This window comes from Myripristis murdjan, chromosome 9, assembly GCF_902150065.1.
Source record: "Myripristis murdjan chromosome 9, fMyrMur1.1, whole genome shotgun sequence".
Classification (NCBI taxonomy): domain Eukaryota; kingdom Metazoa; phylum Chordata; class Actinopteri; order Holocentriformes; family Holocentridae; genus Myripristis; species Myripristis murdjan.
Genome location: NC_043988.1, coordinates 11,776,212 through 11,790,846, shown reverse-complemented (window position 1 = coordinate 11,790,846; position 14,635 = coordinate 11,776,212). Strand labels below are relative to the sequence as shown.

Genomic DNA, 14,635 nt, shown 5'->3' with positions numbered 1-14,635 from the left:
GGCACCGTCCAACTCCCCGGGGGACCACGGCTTCGTCAGACGGCGCAACTGGTGACCGGCAGGGTCCGCCAACAGCGGCGTGCTGGAGGCGGCAGCGAAGCTGGAGAGCGACGGCGGCTGCGCTCCTATAGCCCCAGCCCTAACTAACTACAGGAGGCAGCAGGCCTCCCCTCCTAACGCTGGAACGGTCTAACCCCGCTACCGTATCTGTCTTCGTCGCCGGCCGCCCTAAACAGCTGCGAACGACACCCACCCGCTCCCGGAGTGAACGCAGCCACACCGCACACAACACGCTCCCCAGACACACACACAATGCCCAGCTCTCCGCTTTTCAGTCCCAGAGTCCCACCGGCTGTGCAATCAGCTGCAGCTGATGTTCATCAGTTCATTAGGCTCCCCGTCAGCCCAACAGTGGGCAAGTTCAACAGTTCAGCCCACTATTCACATCACACTTCCCCCTCTCCTAATGAAAAAGACTCGTCCCCGAGTCACTGTAATGACATCTGATAGTCTCGAGACCAAGCAGGTGGCTTCCGATGTCGCACGGGACGTCCGCTGCTTGACACTAACCCCTCCTCTTGAGAGGAGCAGGCCACAGATGCATCCTCGGGAGGAGAACTCAAGGATGCAAGGGGGTCGGAGCAATCTAAAGACAAAACCCCCTCCACTCCTTCAGCTCCTGAAGACATGGGGGCCTGGGCCACACAGCCCCCCGGAGGTAAACTGTCCCCTGGTGATGTCCCCAGATCGGCTGGACGGCGATGATGGACCCAACCTGCGCCAAACTGGAACCCCGAATGCTGTCGTCGGGAAGGTCTGGGTGGCCGAGAGTCGGGTTGATCAGCCCTCCTGGACACTGGATTGGTCGTCACTGCCAAAGAAGAGGTAAAGGGTTTAAGTCGGTTGAAGTGCACAACACACTCAGGACCTCCCTCCACAGACATGAGCCTATAAAGCACATCTGTTACTCTTTCAACCACCCTGAAAGGGCCCTTATACCTTCTCTGCAACTTAGGGCAAAGCCCCCGCTTCCTGGCCTTATTCTGCACCCAGACTAATTCCCCCTCAGAGTAGTACTGAAAATTGGCCCTAAAATCATATGAGCTTTTCTGCTGCTCTGAAGCCCGGGCCTGGTGCCCTTTCACTGCTTCCACAACTGTAGACAATGTCTCACTAAGCCTGGAAACATAATCATTAACAGAAGAAAACTGCTCCTCAGTATCTAGGTTCAACATGATATCAATAGGCAGAACAATTTCCCGCCCAAACAAGACTTTATAAGGAGTGAATGCAGTGCTAGCATGAACACTACTCCGGTAGGCCAACATCACATAAGGCAACAAAGTATCCCAGTTTAATTGGTTGTCCTCTACAAAGAGCGACAACATGGACAACAGAGTACGGTTAAAGCGCTCTATAAGGCCATCTGACTGGGCGTGGTAAGGCGATGTACGAGTCTTGTGCATATGCAAAAGCCTACACAACTCCCTAAACAAAGTAGACTCAAAATTTCGCCCTTGATCTGAATGAATACTACGGGGAACTCCAAAACGACACACCCACTCTTCCGTCAGCACTTTAGCAATAGTACTAGCTTCCTGGTTAGGAAGGGGAAAAGCCTCAGTCCACTTTGAGAAATAATCACCTACAACCAGGATATACCTGTTCCTATTAGGGGTCTCTGGAAGAGGGCCTAGTATATCTAGTGCCACTCGTTCAAAGGGTCTAGATGTAACTGACGGCTGCAGAGGAGCACAAGGAGGCTTACCCTGGGTCTTACGAGAAGAACAGTCAACACACTCCTTCACCCACTGTTTGACATCTCCAAACCATCCTGGCCAATAGAAACGGTCTTTTACCTTCCCCTGCAACTTCTGCACCCCCAAATGTCCCCCCGTAGTATCGCCATGCAGCTGTGCCAAGACCTTGGGCACCAAAGACCGAGGGAGAACCACCTGTACTTTAGATGCAGCATCAGAATGGGCAGGAGGGATTCTCACCAACCTAGACCCTTGCACATGTAGCTGATTCCAGACAGGGGCGTACTTCTGAAATTCAGGGCCATCGGGCATGTGACACTCCTCTGCTTGCTTTTTACAATCCAGAATTTGCTGTAGCTCACTATCATCCATTTGGGCTTGAGCTAGCTCATCTACCTCCCCCCCTTCGCTGGAGGGGACCTGAGGGGTTTCCTGTACAGCACACACTTTAAGGATGTCCTTGCCTAGCTTTTTACTTGCTGGTGACTTCTGACCCAGCCCCCTCCCATCACAAAAAGCAGGCAACCTTGAAAGAGCATCAGCATTTGCGTGTAGCTTGCCTGGCCTATGTACAATCTCATACTGGAAGTTAGCAAGCTGTTCAACCCACCGAGCCAACTGCCCCTCCAGTCCTTGAAAATTATGCAGCCACCGCAAAGAGTTATGATCAGTACGTAGCACAAACTCTTTACCCAACAGATAGTGTTTGAAATGCTTTGTAAAGGTCACCATGCTCAACAGCTCCTTTTTTGTGGTAGCATATTTACGCTCTTGCTTAGTAAGTGCCCTACTGGCATATGCTACAACACGTTCATGCCCTCCCTCTTCCTGAGACAGAACTGCCCCAATTCCCACATCACTGGCATCAGTATCTAAGATGAATGTTTTACTTGGGTCTGGATAGGCCAACACGGGAGCAGTAATAAGACTGGCTTTTAGTCGATCAAATGCTCGCTGACAATCATCAGTCCACTGAAAACGCTTCCCTTTCTCCACAAGCTGGTGTAAGGGACGAGCGATGTCTGCAAAACCTTTCACAAAACGCCTGTAGTACGAGGCTAGCCCCACAAAACTCTGGACCTCAGTCTGATTCTGCGGGACAGGCCACTCTCTTACTGCAGCCACCTTAGCAGGGTCTGCCATCACCCCCTCAGCAGAGATGACATGGCCTAGATAGTGGACCTGAGTAGAGAACAGATTACATTTAGATGGCTTGATTTTCAAATTCGCCTGCTGAAGTTTTGACAGCACCTCATCAAGACGAGCCAGTTGTTCCTGAAATGTGCGCCCAAACACAATAATATCATCTAGATACACCAGGCAGGTTGTCCACTGCAAATCTGCAAGTATCAAATCCATAAGTCTTTGAAAGGTGCTGGGCGCGTTGCAAAGACCAAAGCTCAAAACATTGAATTCAAACAGCCCCTGGCGTGTTATGAAAGCAGTTTTGCAACGATCCTTAGGGTCGACCTCCACCTGCCAGTAACCACTGGCTAAATCAAGCGTGGAAAACCAGCAGGCGTTGCTTAAGCTGTCCAAAGCATCATCTATTCTTGGAAGAGGATATGCATCCTTACAGGTGACATCATTCAGTTTTCTGTAGTCAACACAAAAACGGAGCCCGCCGCCTTTTTTCCGCACCAAAACTACAGGGGCCGCCCAGGGGCTACAAGAAGGCCGAATGATGCCATTGTCAAGCATTTGTTTCAGATTATCAGCTACTTCCTGCTGCAAATGGAGGGGAACCCTTCTTGGGGGTAACTTGATAGGCTTAGCGTCACCTGTATCAATTTCATGCATGGTCAGATGTGTCCTACCCAAGTCAGTCTCACTCTGGCTAAAGACAGAGAGATTCCGGTGCAATAGCTGTTTCACTGCCTCAATTTGTTCAGCGGAGAGACCCTTATCCCTCACCCCAAATAAACTCATGAGACTATCAACAGTCCAGGGCTGTAAAGTGTCATCCCCTTCCTTAATACACTCTCCCACCTCATCAACCTCGATATCAGTAAAGAGAGTACCCACTTTCATGCCCTTTTTCAGTGTTAAAGCATCATTAGTCACATTAATGACCCGAACTGGTAATGCCCCCTTCTCTACTCTACAAACCACACGGGCAACCAGCAAGTCACAATGTTTAGACAAGACTGAGGATGGTTCCAGCATCGCCTCTGCGTAGTCCCCCCATGCACTCTGTACCATGCCTGAAATTATAGCTTCACTCCGCGGTGGAACTACTGTGTCTGACTGAACAACAACAATTTGAGGCTGTAATGTTGGGTTAAGATCCACAAGGGGGAGTGTTTTCCCCATTATTTGGCAAGTCTTCTCACCTAAATCAACCACAGCCTCATACCTGGACAAAAAGTCAAAACCAAGCAGGATTTCCTCAGACGGTATGTCCGACACCAAAAAATCAGCAACCAGGGCTAAAGAATCAAACTGACACACGGTCTGCCAGCCTCCAAGAATCTGCATTGCCCCACCATTTGCTGCTCTTGCATCCCCAATATATTCTTGCAAGTCAGACCCCCCCTTAGTAATAGAGAGCCAAACCTGTTTAGGTATAATGGAGTGTGATGCCCTAGTATCAACCAACACATGACAACTAGACCCACCTATCTTGGCTGCAAGATAGCCGGAACCTCCTTCCGCCTTCTCAAGGGCCCTAGTGGATACAGCTGGAAGGGGGGCGGGCATTGGGCCCTCTGTGCACGCCCCCTCTAGTTTCCCTGCAAATAGGGACAGTTACGGCGTATGTGCCTGTTACACCCACACTCCCAACACCCCCCTCTCTCTGTTCCATAGCCTCACGTTTAACTGTAACATTGCCAGGTGTGCCGACCGCTTGAGGGGGAGGGGGAGGTGCAGCTGCCTGAACAGGGACAGGGTGTACGAGATTTGATTTAAAAGCATGCACAGCAGTCTGTAAGACCTTAACCTCTTGTCTCAATCCTTCCACCACCCCCAATAAAACTTCCATCTGCTCATCACTCTTAGACTTCGGTTCAGAGACCCCCCGGACCTTAGCATCCTGAGTTAAATGGCTATTTTCTAGACCTCTGATGAGCTCAAGTTCTGAAGCCAGATTTATTGCAGCTTCCAGTGTTGCAGGTTTGGCACTACGAAGACTGATGCGCAAATCCCCACTGCCCACATGCGTAATAAAGTGGTCCCTTGCCAATAGGTCCTGTGTGTTAAGGTCCGCGGAGGGATAGGCTCTCGCAACCAGCCGGCGCAAAGCAATACCAAACTCGCGGACTGTCTCATTATGAAGCCTCCTCCGTGAGGAGAAGCTAGCCCTGTTCCAATCGTCACTGTCACAGGGATCAAGACACCTCCCCATAGCATCTTTCAACAGGGTATAATTAGTTTTAGCTGCTGCTGATAACCCACTATAGACCTCACGGGCTCGACCTGCCAATAGGAGACCCATAAATTTCAGCCTGAGTGATTCATCCCAGTTATTTACATCAGCGGCCATCTCAAACTGCTCAGCCCAATCAGACCATTCTCTCCCCGCACCAGTAAAGGTCTCTGGCATGAAGACTGGACGGGGAGTTGCACCATTAATAGTTGAAACAGGGGGAGCATCTTGATTTGGGGCAAACTCAACAGGTTGTGGTGGATTATTCTCCGGTTCCGACATTCTTGCAGTAAAGATCCCACCGCTGCCACCAGTGTAATGAATTCGTGTTTGGGCCAAGGATGGTCAAAAGGCGACCAAAACCAGGAATCACGTGGGACAAATGTCGGAAACCCCAGAGTAAACACACAGCCACACAGAGTAACAAATAAAATGACAATCTTTATTTAAATTCCGTCATTCATGAACGGGGCACCTGGAGTTAAAGCAAGGCGGGGGAGCTACCACTCTTCAGGGTCACCCAAACTGGCTGCACAATAAAAATGTGCACACCATCAATGAAATACACACCACATCAGAGCACACACTACAAACTTCTGGAGATGCATGAAAACCCGTCACACTACAAACTGCTGGAGATGCATGAAAACCCGTCACACTACAAACTGCTGGAGATGCATGAAAACCCGTCACACTACAACTAGGCAACTGCACTTCTAAATGACGTGAATAAGAGTGCATCCAATTACAGGACCCCGACCCAGAACTAGCTCAACCCCCCCAAAACTCCTTTCCAATCCCCACACTAATAAAACACACATACATTACGAATACAAGTTAAAATGAGTAGGCTACTCAGCTTCGTGGCCGACGAGACCCCCCCCCGGGGTCTAGGCTTGTGGCACCGTCCAACTCCCCGGGGGACCACGGCTTCGTCAGACGGCGCAACTGGTGACCGGCAGGGTCCGCCAACAGCGGCGTGCTGGAGGCGGCAGCGAAGCTGGAGAGCGACGGCGGCTGCGCTCCTATAGCCCCAGCCCTAACTAACTACAGGAGGCAGCAGGCCTCCCCTCCTAACGCTGGAACGGTCTAACCCCGCTACCGTATCTGTCTTCGTCGCCGGCCGCCCTAAACAGCTGCGAACGACACCCACCCGCTCCCGGAGTGAACGCAGCCACACCGCACACAACACGCTCCCCAGACACACACACAATGCCCAGCTCTCCGCTTTTCAGTCCCAGAGTCCCACCGGCTGTGCAATCAGCTGCAGCTGATGTTCATCAGTTCATTAGGCTCCCCGTCAGCCCAACAGTGGGCAAGTTCAACAGTTCAGCCCACTATTCACATCACAATACATTCATGCTTGGACCCCCAGGGCCGTGGGCTCCTCTCACTGCCAGCAATTTGACCATTTGATAGCACATCCTGTGTAGCACTTTATTTTAAGTTACACTTATTAGCCATTAATAAGTAGTTTTAGTGTATCAGTAACTTAATAAGTCTGTATTAATCATTGTTAACTACTTATTAGCTCCTCATTTTGCATGCCTTATTGTACGCTCTATAAACTATTAGCACAATCAATACTATTAGTAAGTAGTTACACATGAATTTACACTTGAACTCATTTGTTGTCAACTGGATGCAATTAAAATCTATGCTTCTATGCTTAGTTAGGCATGCATGAAATTGTATAATTAAGCCTAAGTTCATGAAAGAGAAACTATTCTTGTGTAATTAGTTCCTAACTAGCCCTTGTCATGTTTCCACTCCATCAGATAGATGTGCAACTTTGCAAATAAACTGTAGTTGACTGCAATTTGCATTAAATGACTCATTCTGAATTCATGTTTTTTTCCCTCAAACTGTCTCTATTGCTCTTTTTTCCTCATCTCTCTCTCTCTCTCTCTCTCTCTCTCTCTCTCTCTCTCTTCTCCCCCCCCCACCCCCCCCCCCCCCCCACCCCCCCCCCCCCCCCCCCCCCCCCCCCCCCCCCCCCCCCCCCCCCCCTCTCTCTCTCTCTCTCTCTCTCTCTCTCTCTCTCTCTCTCTCTCTCTCTCTCTCTCTCTCTCTCTCCCTCTCTCTCTGACTGTTTGAACTCCTGCAATGGTTGGTCTGCTCCACCAGGTGAGGCTGATACTCTGAATTTCCTCTCTCCTCTTCTGGAGCATTGTCAGCATAGGCAGAGGTGGCAATAAATCACTAAAATTAGAGCATGTTTTACTAAAATTCACCTGTGACATCCTGTTACTCATAAACAGTCAATGTCTTGTGGCAACCTTAAAAACACTAAGCAAAAAGAAAAAGCTATATGGCCAGCAGGCTTTGCTCATTTGTTGTTTTCTGGCATAAGTAATGTGTGTATTCCTATGAGAAACATATTTGACCCAAATTTGGGATATGTTCCTTCAAAGCCGTATCGTGATGGGTATGAGGATAAAGGAAAAGAGCGCCTGACAGAGGAGAGATAACCTTTGAACACAGCGTCTTCTAGCATGTGCCCTTTGGCTGTTGTTGGTTCATAATTAAGCCTCTACCTGCTCTCTTGTGTTGGTCTTTGTTGCATGGGCGCTTTTATACTTCATGTCTACCAGTGTGGCTGGATGTGTTGTCACTGAGTTGTGTTGCTGGGCATCACTGAGTTGTGTTACGGCAGGGAACTGTTGAAAAACTTTCCATATTAATGCTTTGGAAGAGCTGGCATGGTGATCACAGTTCTCCAAAAGGAGGCCTTTTGGAGAACGGTAACACTTCCTTTCTTTTGCGAGTCATTTAGTAAACTTACAGTGCAATTGCGCAATAGAGGTGTCTGGAGGACAAACGTTGTGTAAGCAACAACCATTATTGACAACAGCAACTCTGTGTCAGAGTCCAGATAGGTTGGGGTTTTTGGTGGTCCGCTCACACTCTCAGAGGGTCGTCACTGTCTGTGGCTTTCTGTTGCTTTTCTCTATGGCCGCCGTCCCAGGCTCCAAGGCTCCCTTCTCTCTGGACACATATCATGTTTCTGAGGAGTTGGGCTTCATCCTTCCTGAGCCTCTGGTAGGTAAACCAGATTTCTGAAGATTATTTTTTAATTTTCATCACACAAAGGAATAACATCTACAAAGAAGCTTGCAAACATACATACACCACATCCAAAAACTAAAAAGAGAAGAAAAAGAATCATCTGTTTCTTTTATATTCCACTATGCATACACAGATAGAGTATGAATGCAAAATCTTATTAGCAAGAAATTACACTTTCTGGGTTGCCCTCAAAACAAGACGTTAAATAAGCAACTGTAATTGATTGTATACGTTGCAAGTATTGATTTGCTGATATATGTTTTGCACTTGGCTTTTGCTAAGTAACACATTGCATTCAGCTTTTACTGTTACACAATTAACTGAAACCAAAATTTGAGCAAATTACATCAAAATCGTTCTCATAATTTAGCCCCCCGCGGTATTGACCAAGAGCTTGAAATTCGCCAATACTTGTGTGTTTGTTTGGCATGTGTAACTTTATTGCCACAGATGGCATGACCTTACCAAAATACGATTGTATAACACTCTTTAGCTCCAAAAATACATAACATAAACTAATGCTAATATGCACGTATTCAGTATAAAATATTCCTCTAATTCTTCAATTGTCATGCAGGACTTCATGCCATTGCACAATTTCATATACAGACACGTGACAAAGTAAAGCAAAACAAGCTGATTACGTGATCCATGTTGAAGACAGGGTTATGAGTGCAGTGTAATGAACTCGTGTGAGCTTTTCGTGATGAGCTAAGGTCACTCAGGTACACAACCATTTGAACTGATCTGTGGTTTCTATTCAAATGAATGGTCTCCTCTAGGATTACAACCCTTCTATCCACAGTGAAGGACACATCACTAAATATTTTTCAAGCGTTCTAACAATGTAAACTATATGCCGCAACCATCTTGGCCAGGAGATTTCAACCTGAATCAAATCAAGTAGAAAATTAAACAAGATTCCATCACCATTGCAAAAACAGCCAGAATGGTCAAATAGTGCCTGGTCATCAAAAGCAACCAAAACAGATTTAATGGATCTTAATAAACATCCTAAACGTGTCTTGGACATTATCTAATGGATGTGACAGGGGTGGAAAATGCCATTCTGAATGTATTTCAGAACTGCAGATATTTCTGCGCATACCAAACCATTAGAGATTCACTGAGGCCATGAGCATGGTGGCATTATAACCGTAGAGGAGGTCATCTGAGGTGGTGAGGAGAAACCTGCTCCGTGACAAAGGAGCTCACTGCGGTCCATTTACAGAGCCCCAGAGCCGTGCTTTCACCTCGCCATGTATCCCTCAGTCACTGAGAGTTCACTAACACTTTATAATAAACTATAATTACACTTTAATTAATGGTTATTTCACAATTAACTATTACACAGTAGGCTGTAGATTAACAGTTTATTATTGCATACATTATAACATTTTATACACAATATCAAGTATTTGTTAATGATTACCAAATGATTTGTAAACCTTTCAGAAAACATTTGTTGAACAGCTACAATCATATTATTATAGATTTTATAAGCCTTTGTTCATAGGTAATTGGTTTGTGAACCATCTATAAACATTATTTTGATGGCTATTATAAAGTTGCAACTAATAATTATACTATCTTGATAAATGGTTGATAAATAGCCTACTTTGTAAACCATCTATTGACATTATTGATGGCTATTCTGCTTATAATAATTAGTCTAGAACTTGAAAGCTTTAACAGTGTAATTAAAAATATTCAGCCTTATAAAGGCCATCCCAATAATGTTTAAAGATACACAACGCAGTATTTATTAACTATTTACCAAGTATTATTAACATCTGTTGCAACGTTATAATAGTTATCAAAATAATGTTTATAGATGGTCTACAAACTAATTATTACCCATCAATGAACTGTTAATAACTAGTTTACTATGTAATAAGTAAACATTATTAATTACCATTTCTTTATTTGTTAAATTTCAGCAGCTATTAACTTAAGATTAATTAACTATCAATTATTAGTTATTATAAAGTGGTATTTATTTATTTATTTTTTTATTTTATGCACTTATTTTGCTGCAACGTTTACAGGAAGAGCTGCCATCCTACTACAAGCCATGGATGGATATTGCCCTGCGTGTCCCGGAGCTCGTGCTCTCTCATGAGTTGCGGTCCTGTATTCACAAGGTAAGTGTGGATAATAAAGTGGAAAAGATGTATTATTTATGGTGTCATGGCTCAGCGGAGTTGATCCCCTCTCCCAGATGCCGCTGCTGAGCAGCCAGTTGCTACAGAGACACCGGGAGCTGCGTCTGGCCCACCTGGCCCTCAGTGTCATGAGTATGGGCTACGTCTGGCAAGAGGGGGAGAATGGCACCGTTCAGGTATCCGTCTGTCTGTGTCTCCATCTCTCTTGGTCATATTCTCTTCCTCTTTCCTTATCTCTCTTCATGTACTCCCACCACATGTTTTAATTGAGCAGGGATGTGCATACATTGTAGTTTCAGGTTCTCAAATATGGAAACAGCTACGTTTGGAGAATTCTGATGGTCAAATAATTGTCCAAACAACACTTTTAACTAAGTGGAGGATGTCACAGGCCGGCTCTCAGTCTTCAAGATTTTGTCGCTGATCCCCAGCAGATGAATTAGAAAGCGCTGACCCTGAGCGCTGACCAAGAGAGACTTCCCCAACACCATCCACCAGAGTGTGCAAACTCTCTGTGGAGTGTGCCTTCTAATTTCCACAGGGCATCTTGACTGGATCCATCATGCTGTCCTTGAAATGGACCTTGGAAATCGCAGTTTCCCTTTTCATCTATTGACATATTAAAGGCAACATGTACAACATATTGTGTATGTGTAGAAGGCCTCGCATTACTCATCACTACAATATCTCCCAAGCTAGGAGTTGTTATCCCTGTGAGATTGTAGTAGCAGCTGTTCTGAATTTATCTGAAATATCATAAAAAAACAATACATCAGATTAAGTGAATCAATTTTGCTACATTCTACAATTATCTCAGTGACTTGTGACTGATCGTTTTCCTTTAAGGTGTTGCCCCGTAACCTGGCCGTTCCATTCTGGGAGGTGTCACAGCGCCTGGGCCTTCCCCCAATCCTCACCCATGCGGATGCTGTGCTGGCTAACTGGAGGAAGAGGGATCCCGATGGGTAAAGGCCAGCTTACCATCTGCAAACTGTTTAAGCTGTATCGTAAGCACTTATAAGGTAAACATCTGTCCTGCTTCTTTTTCATGTTGACCTTCTCATCTGCTGTGCCAGTCCTTTTGACATGCAGTGAGTACTGTCTCCACTGATTTTACTCCTGATCCTTCACACACAATGTTCTGTAGCATTTTGATCACTCCTATCACCTGTCACATCAATGGTTGTTGTTTTGCTTGTGACATGCAGGAATCTGGAGCTCCTGCTCAGCCTCCCAGGTGGGGAGAGTACTCGAGGTTTTTTCATGGTCACTCTCTTAGTGGAGCTGGCTGCTGTTCCATCACTGAGGGTAAAGATCTTTTTTAAAATAAGCTCATTCACACGGCTAATTGTGTTAGATTTGTTGACTGATAACACAAAGTGAGAAAAGATCAAATTAAGGACAATTTGAAGGTGAACCCTGTAAAATTTCTAAGGGTTGAAGCGAGGACACTTTAGACTCAACAAAAACATGGCCTAAGTATGCAATTTATCACTGAGAACAATGTATACTCAAACATCAAATTACATGCTTATTCATGGTTTGTTTTTTGTTTTTTTTGTGAATCTAAAAGATTTGCATAGTACCCCTTTAAACGGAGGGTGTTTTAAAATAATATGAGAGTTTCTCATAGCTGCGGCTGTTACTGCATATGTGTGTTGCAGAACATTCCCATTGTAATCAATGGTGTTAGGTCTGGCGATGTTGAGGCTGTGGCCAAAGGCCTGGAGGAAATCAGCGAGTCTTTGCAGGACATGAAAGATACACTCAAACTGATGCAAGGTAATGATTCCGACATATACAAATTGATATATTCATATTAACTTGCACATTTTAACTTGCATTGTTACACTTGTGGCTTTGTTTTTCGAAGCGCACGTGGAGCCGTCAGTCTTCTATGGAATTATGAGGATCTATCTGTCTGGGTACATACTGACCTCTCTCAGTCAATACAAAAACATTTTTGTTTCCATTAGGGTTCAATGACTTGCACAGCACAGCATAGGCCTGCTTTTGTAACATGTGTGTATGTCTGTGTGTGTGTGTGTGCATTTGTGTGCCTATGTAAACATGGTTAGATGGAAAGACAACCCCTGTATGCCAAAGGGGCTGGTGTATGAGGGAGTGCAGACAGAACCTATGGAGTATTCAGGAGGGAGTGCTGCACAGAGCAGCCTGCTGCACTGCTATGATGAGCTTCTGGGAGTCCAGCATGAGACAGAAAGTGGTAAGATGCTCATTTCCCCCCCTGAACTGATTGCACCAGTGCCACAGAGGTATGAGAGGAATTCACTGTGATGATGCTGCCCTGTGATCTAGGTGCCTTTCTATTTCGCATGAGGAACTACATGCTCCCCGCTCACAAGCAGCTGATCCAGGACATCTCGCGGGAACGCCCCCTGAGGAGTTTTGTCCAGCAGCAGGACAACGAGCGGCTCAGCCAGGCCTTTCAGCTCTGCGTCTCCAAACTGTTGGCTTTGAGGAACTATCACATCACCGTCGTGAGCCGCTTCGTCACAGTGCCTGCAGCCCGCGCACGCCAACTCCGTGACACGGGCGAGGCGTCAGAGATGGTCAGCAAAGCCCCCACAGCACTGGAGGAGAGGGGCACCGGTGGCTCTGGCATCATGTCCTTTCTAAAGACTGTGAGGGACGAAACCCGGGATGCCTACCTGCCTGGGAGCAGCAAACCTTCATAGAGCCAAAAAAAAAAAAAAAAAACAACTGACATGAACTTTCACTTGTACGGTGCAATAACAATCACACAATATCATCACAAAAGGCAGCACACAAAAGATGCAGTAAATCTTCTCTGGTCACTTCACACTCTATTTCAGATGTCATTAGTCAATGAAGCACTTTCTGCACAATTGTGATGGGCCATTGCATGTTTTACATCTAGTTTTGTTTTGTCGATAAACAAACCTCAATTTTATGGACATGAGTGATGCTCACCATTCAGTCCAAACCATAATTCAAACCATCACTGTTACTTTTTGTTAAATCCAACCACTAATTTCACTTTTAATCTGAAGGAGATTGCAAAAAATGCATCAAACATCTATTCCAGACCGGCGTTATGCATGGCCTATGTTTCTAAATGACATTTGGACACTAGACAACACAAGGAAACATTCACTGCTAAACTCCCGTTCTTTTTGGCGAAGTGATTTTTGGGTTCAGGTCAAGCATAGTTTAGAAATAGGGAAGATTATCTTCTCAAACTTAAATGCATCAACTTTACCTTTCATCATTTGCAAAGATTAATGTTGAGCTTCACATGGATGTCCAGGCACATTAATATCCTGCTGACAATACTACTGATATTATAAATATGCAAAAATGATAAAATAAGAGGACTTTTGAGATGTCAAAAAAAAAATGAGTGTGAAAAAATGAGAGTGCAATACCTATAGGAACCAGGGAGGGGCACTAAAGGGCAGTGGCACAATTCAGACTGAGGGGAGACTTCACAGAGTGCACCTTTAAATAGCTGAAACATTACCTGACTGAACCAAAGATTTTATTTAACTATTAAATACTGACCTAATAAAATGATCATAAAACACTGTTGTTGTTGTTTTTTTAAGTTTTTGTTAAAATCCAGCTGAGAATGTAGAAATACCAAAAATCCCGCAGTTTTTGCATTACTAACATGTTGACAGGCTTGAACCTGACCTTTCCATCGCAGAAAATAATCAGCCTTTGTTACATCTCGGTATTAGGGAAAACTTTCGCAATAGGGTAGTCATTTCGGAGCACAATGCACAATGCAGTGGAGAGATGCATCACTTATCAGAGAGGTTACCTCAGTGCTCCTGCCATCCTCCAGCCCACATCCAGCCCTCACATGCCCCACTACTGTACTTCCTGGACTGATAGAGCGTGGAAAACCCAGAGAAAGGAAGGGCAGGATTGTGCTATGAATGGCTTGTGCTGTATCATCTTCACCTTTCCTGGCTTGTCTCCACCGGTGTTTCATTACAATAACAGCCCTGCAGATCAGATAAGACAGATGATGTGGCAATTTGCCATGACAATCCAATTCCCCAAACCTGAGCGATCCACAGTATCTTGCCCTCTTTCTTCTCACATGCCGGGTCTAATGAGAGCAAATGGAAAAGCAAATAGGGTAGAGAGAACGCAATAACACACAGGGCCTGTCAGGATTTCAATGTGCTTCAATGTGAGATATTTCAGTCATAAGACTAGGGTTTGTTAAAAGTTCCTTTAATCAGCACAAAGGCAGAAAAAAAAGAGCTCCAAGCAACTTT

General features: G+C 45.4%; 2 protein-coding genes across 2 annotated transcripts; one reads left to right on the top strand and one right to left on the bottom strand.

The window, feature by feature from the left end:
• Window positions 1-740: 740 nt before the first annotated feature.
• LOC115364682 (uncharacterized) lies at window positions 741-6,377 on the bottom strand. The gene is made up of 2 exons (XM_030059220.1): window positions 4,379-6,377; window positions 741-871 (listed from the first exon to the last, which is right to left on the bottom strand). Exon 1 carries the CDS (start codon window positions 5,407-5,409, stop codon window positions 4,429-4,431), a length of 981 nt encoding a protein of 326 aa, XP_029915080.1. The 5' UTR covers window positions 5,410-6,377; the 3' UTR covers window positions 741-871; window positions 4,379-4,428.
• Window positions 6,378-8,079: 1,702 nt separating this feature from the next.
• Window positions 8,080-13,860, top strand: ido1 (indoleamine 2,3-dioxygenase 1). The gene is made up of 10 exons (XM_030060573.1): window positions 8,080-8,169; window positions 10,245-10,340; window positions 10,418-10,537; window positions 11,208-11,326; window positions 11,438-11,452; window positions 11,570-11,669; window positions 12,026-12,143; window positions 12,235-12,286; window positions 12,440-12,588; window positions 12,681-13,860. Exons 1-10 carry the CDS (start codon window positions 8,080-8,082, stop codon window positions 13,058-13,060), a joined length of 1,239 nt encoding a protein of 412 aa, XP_029916433.1. The 3' UTR covers window positions 13,061-13,860.
• Window positions 13,861-14,635: the final 775 nt, after the last annotated feature.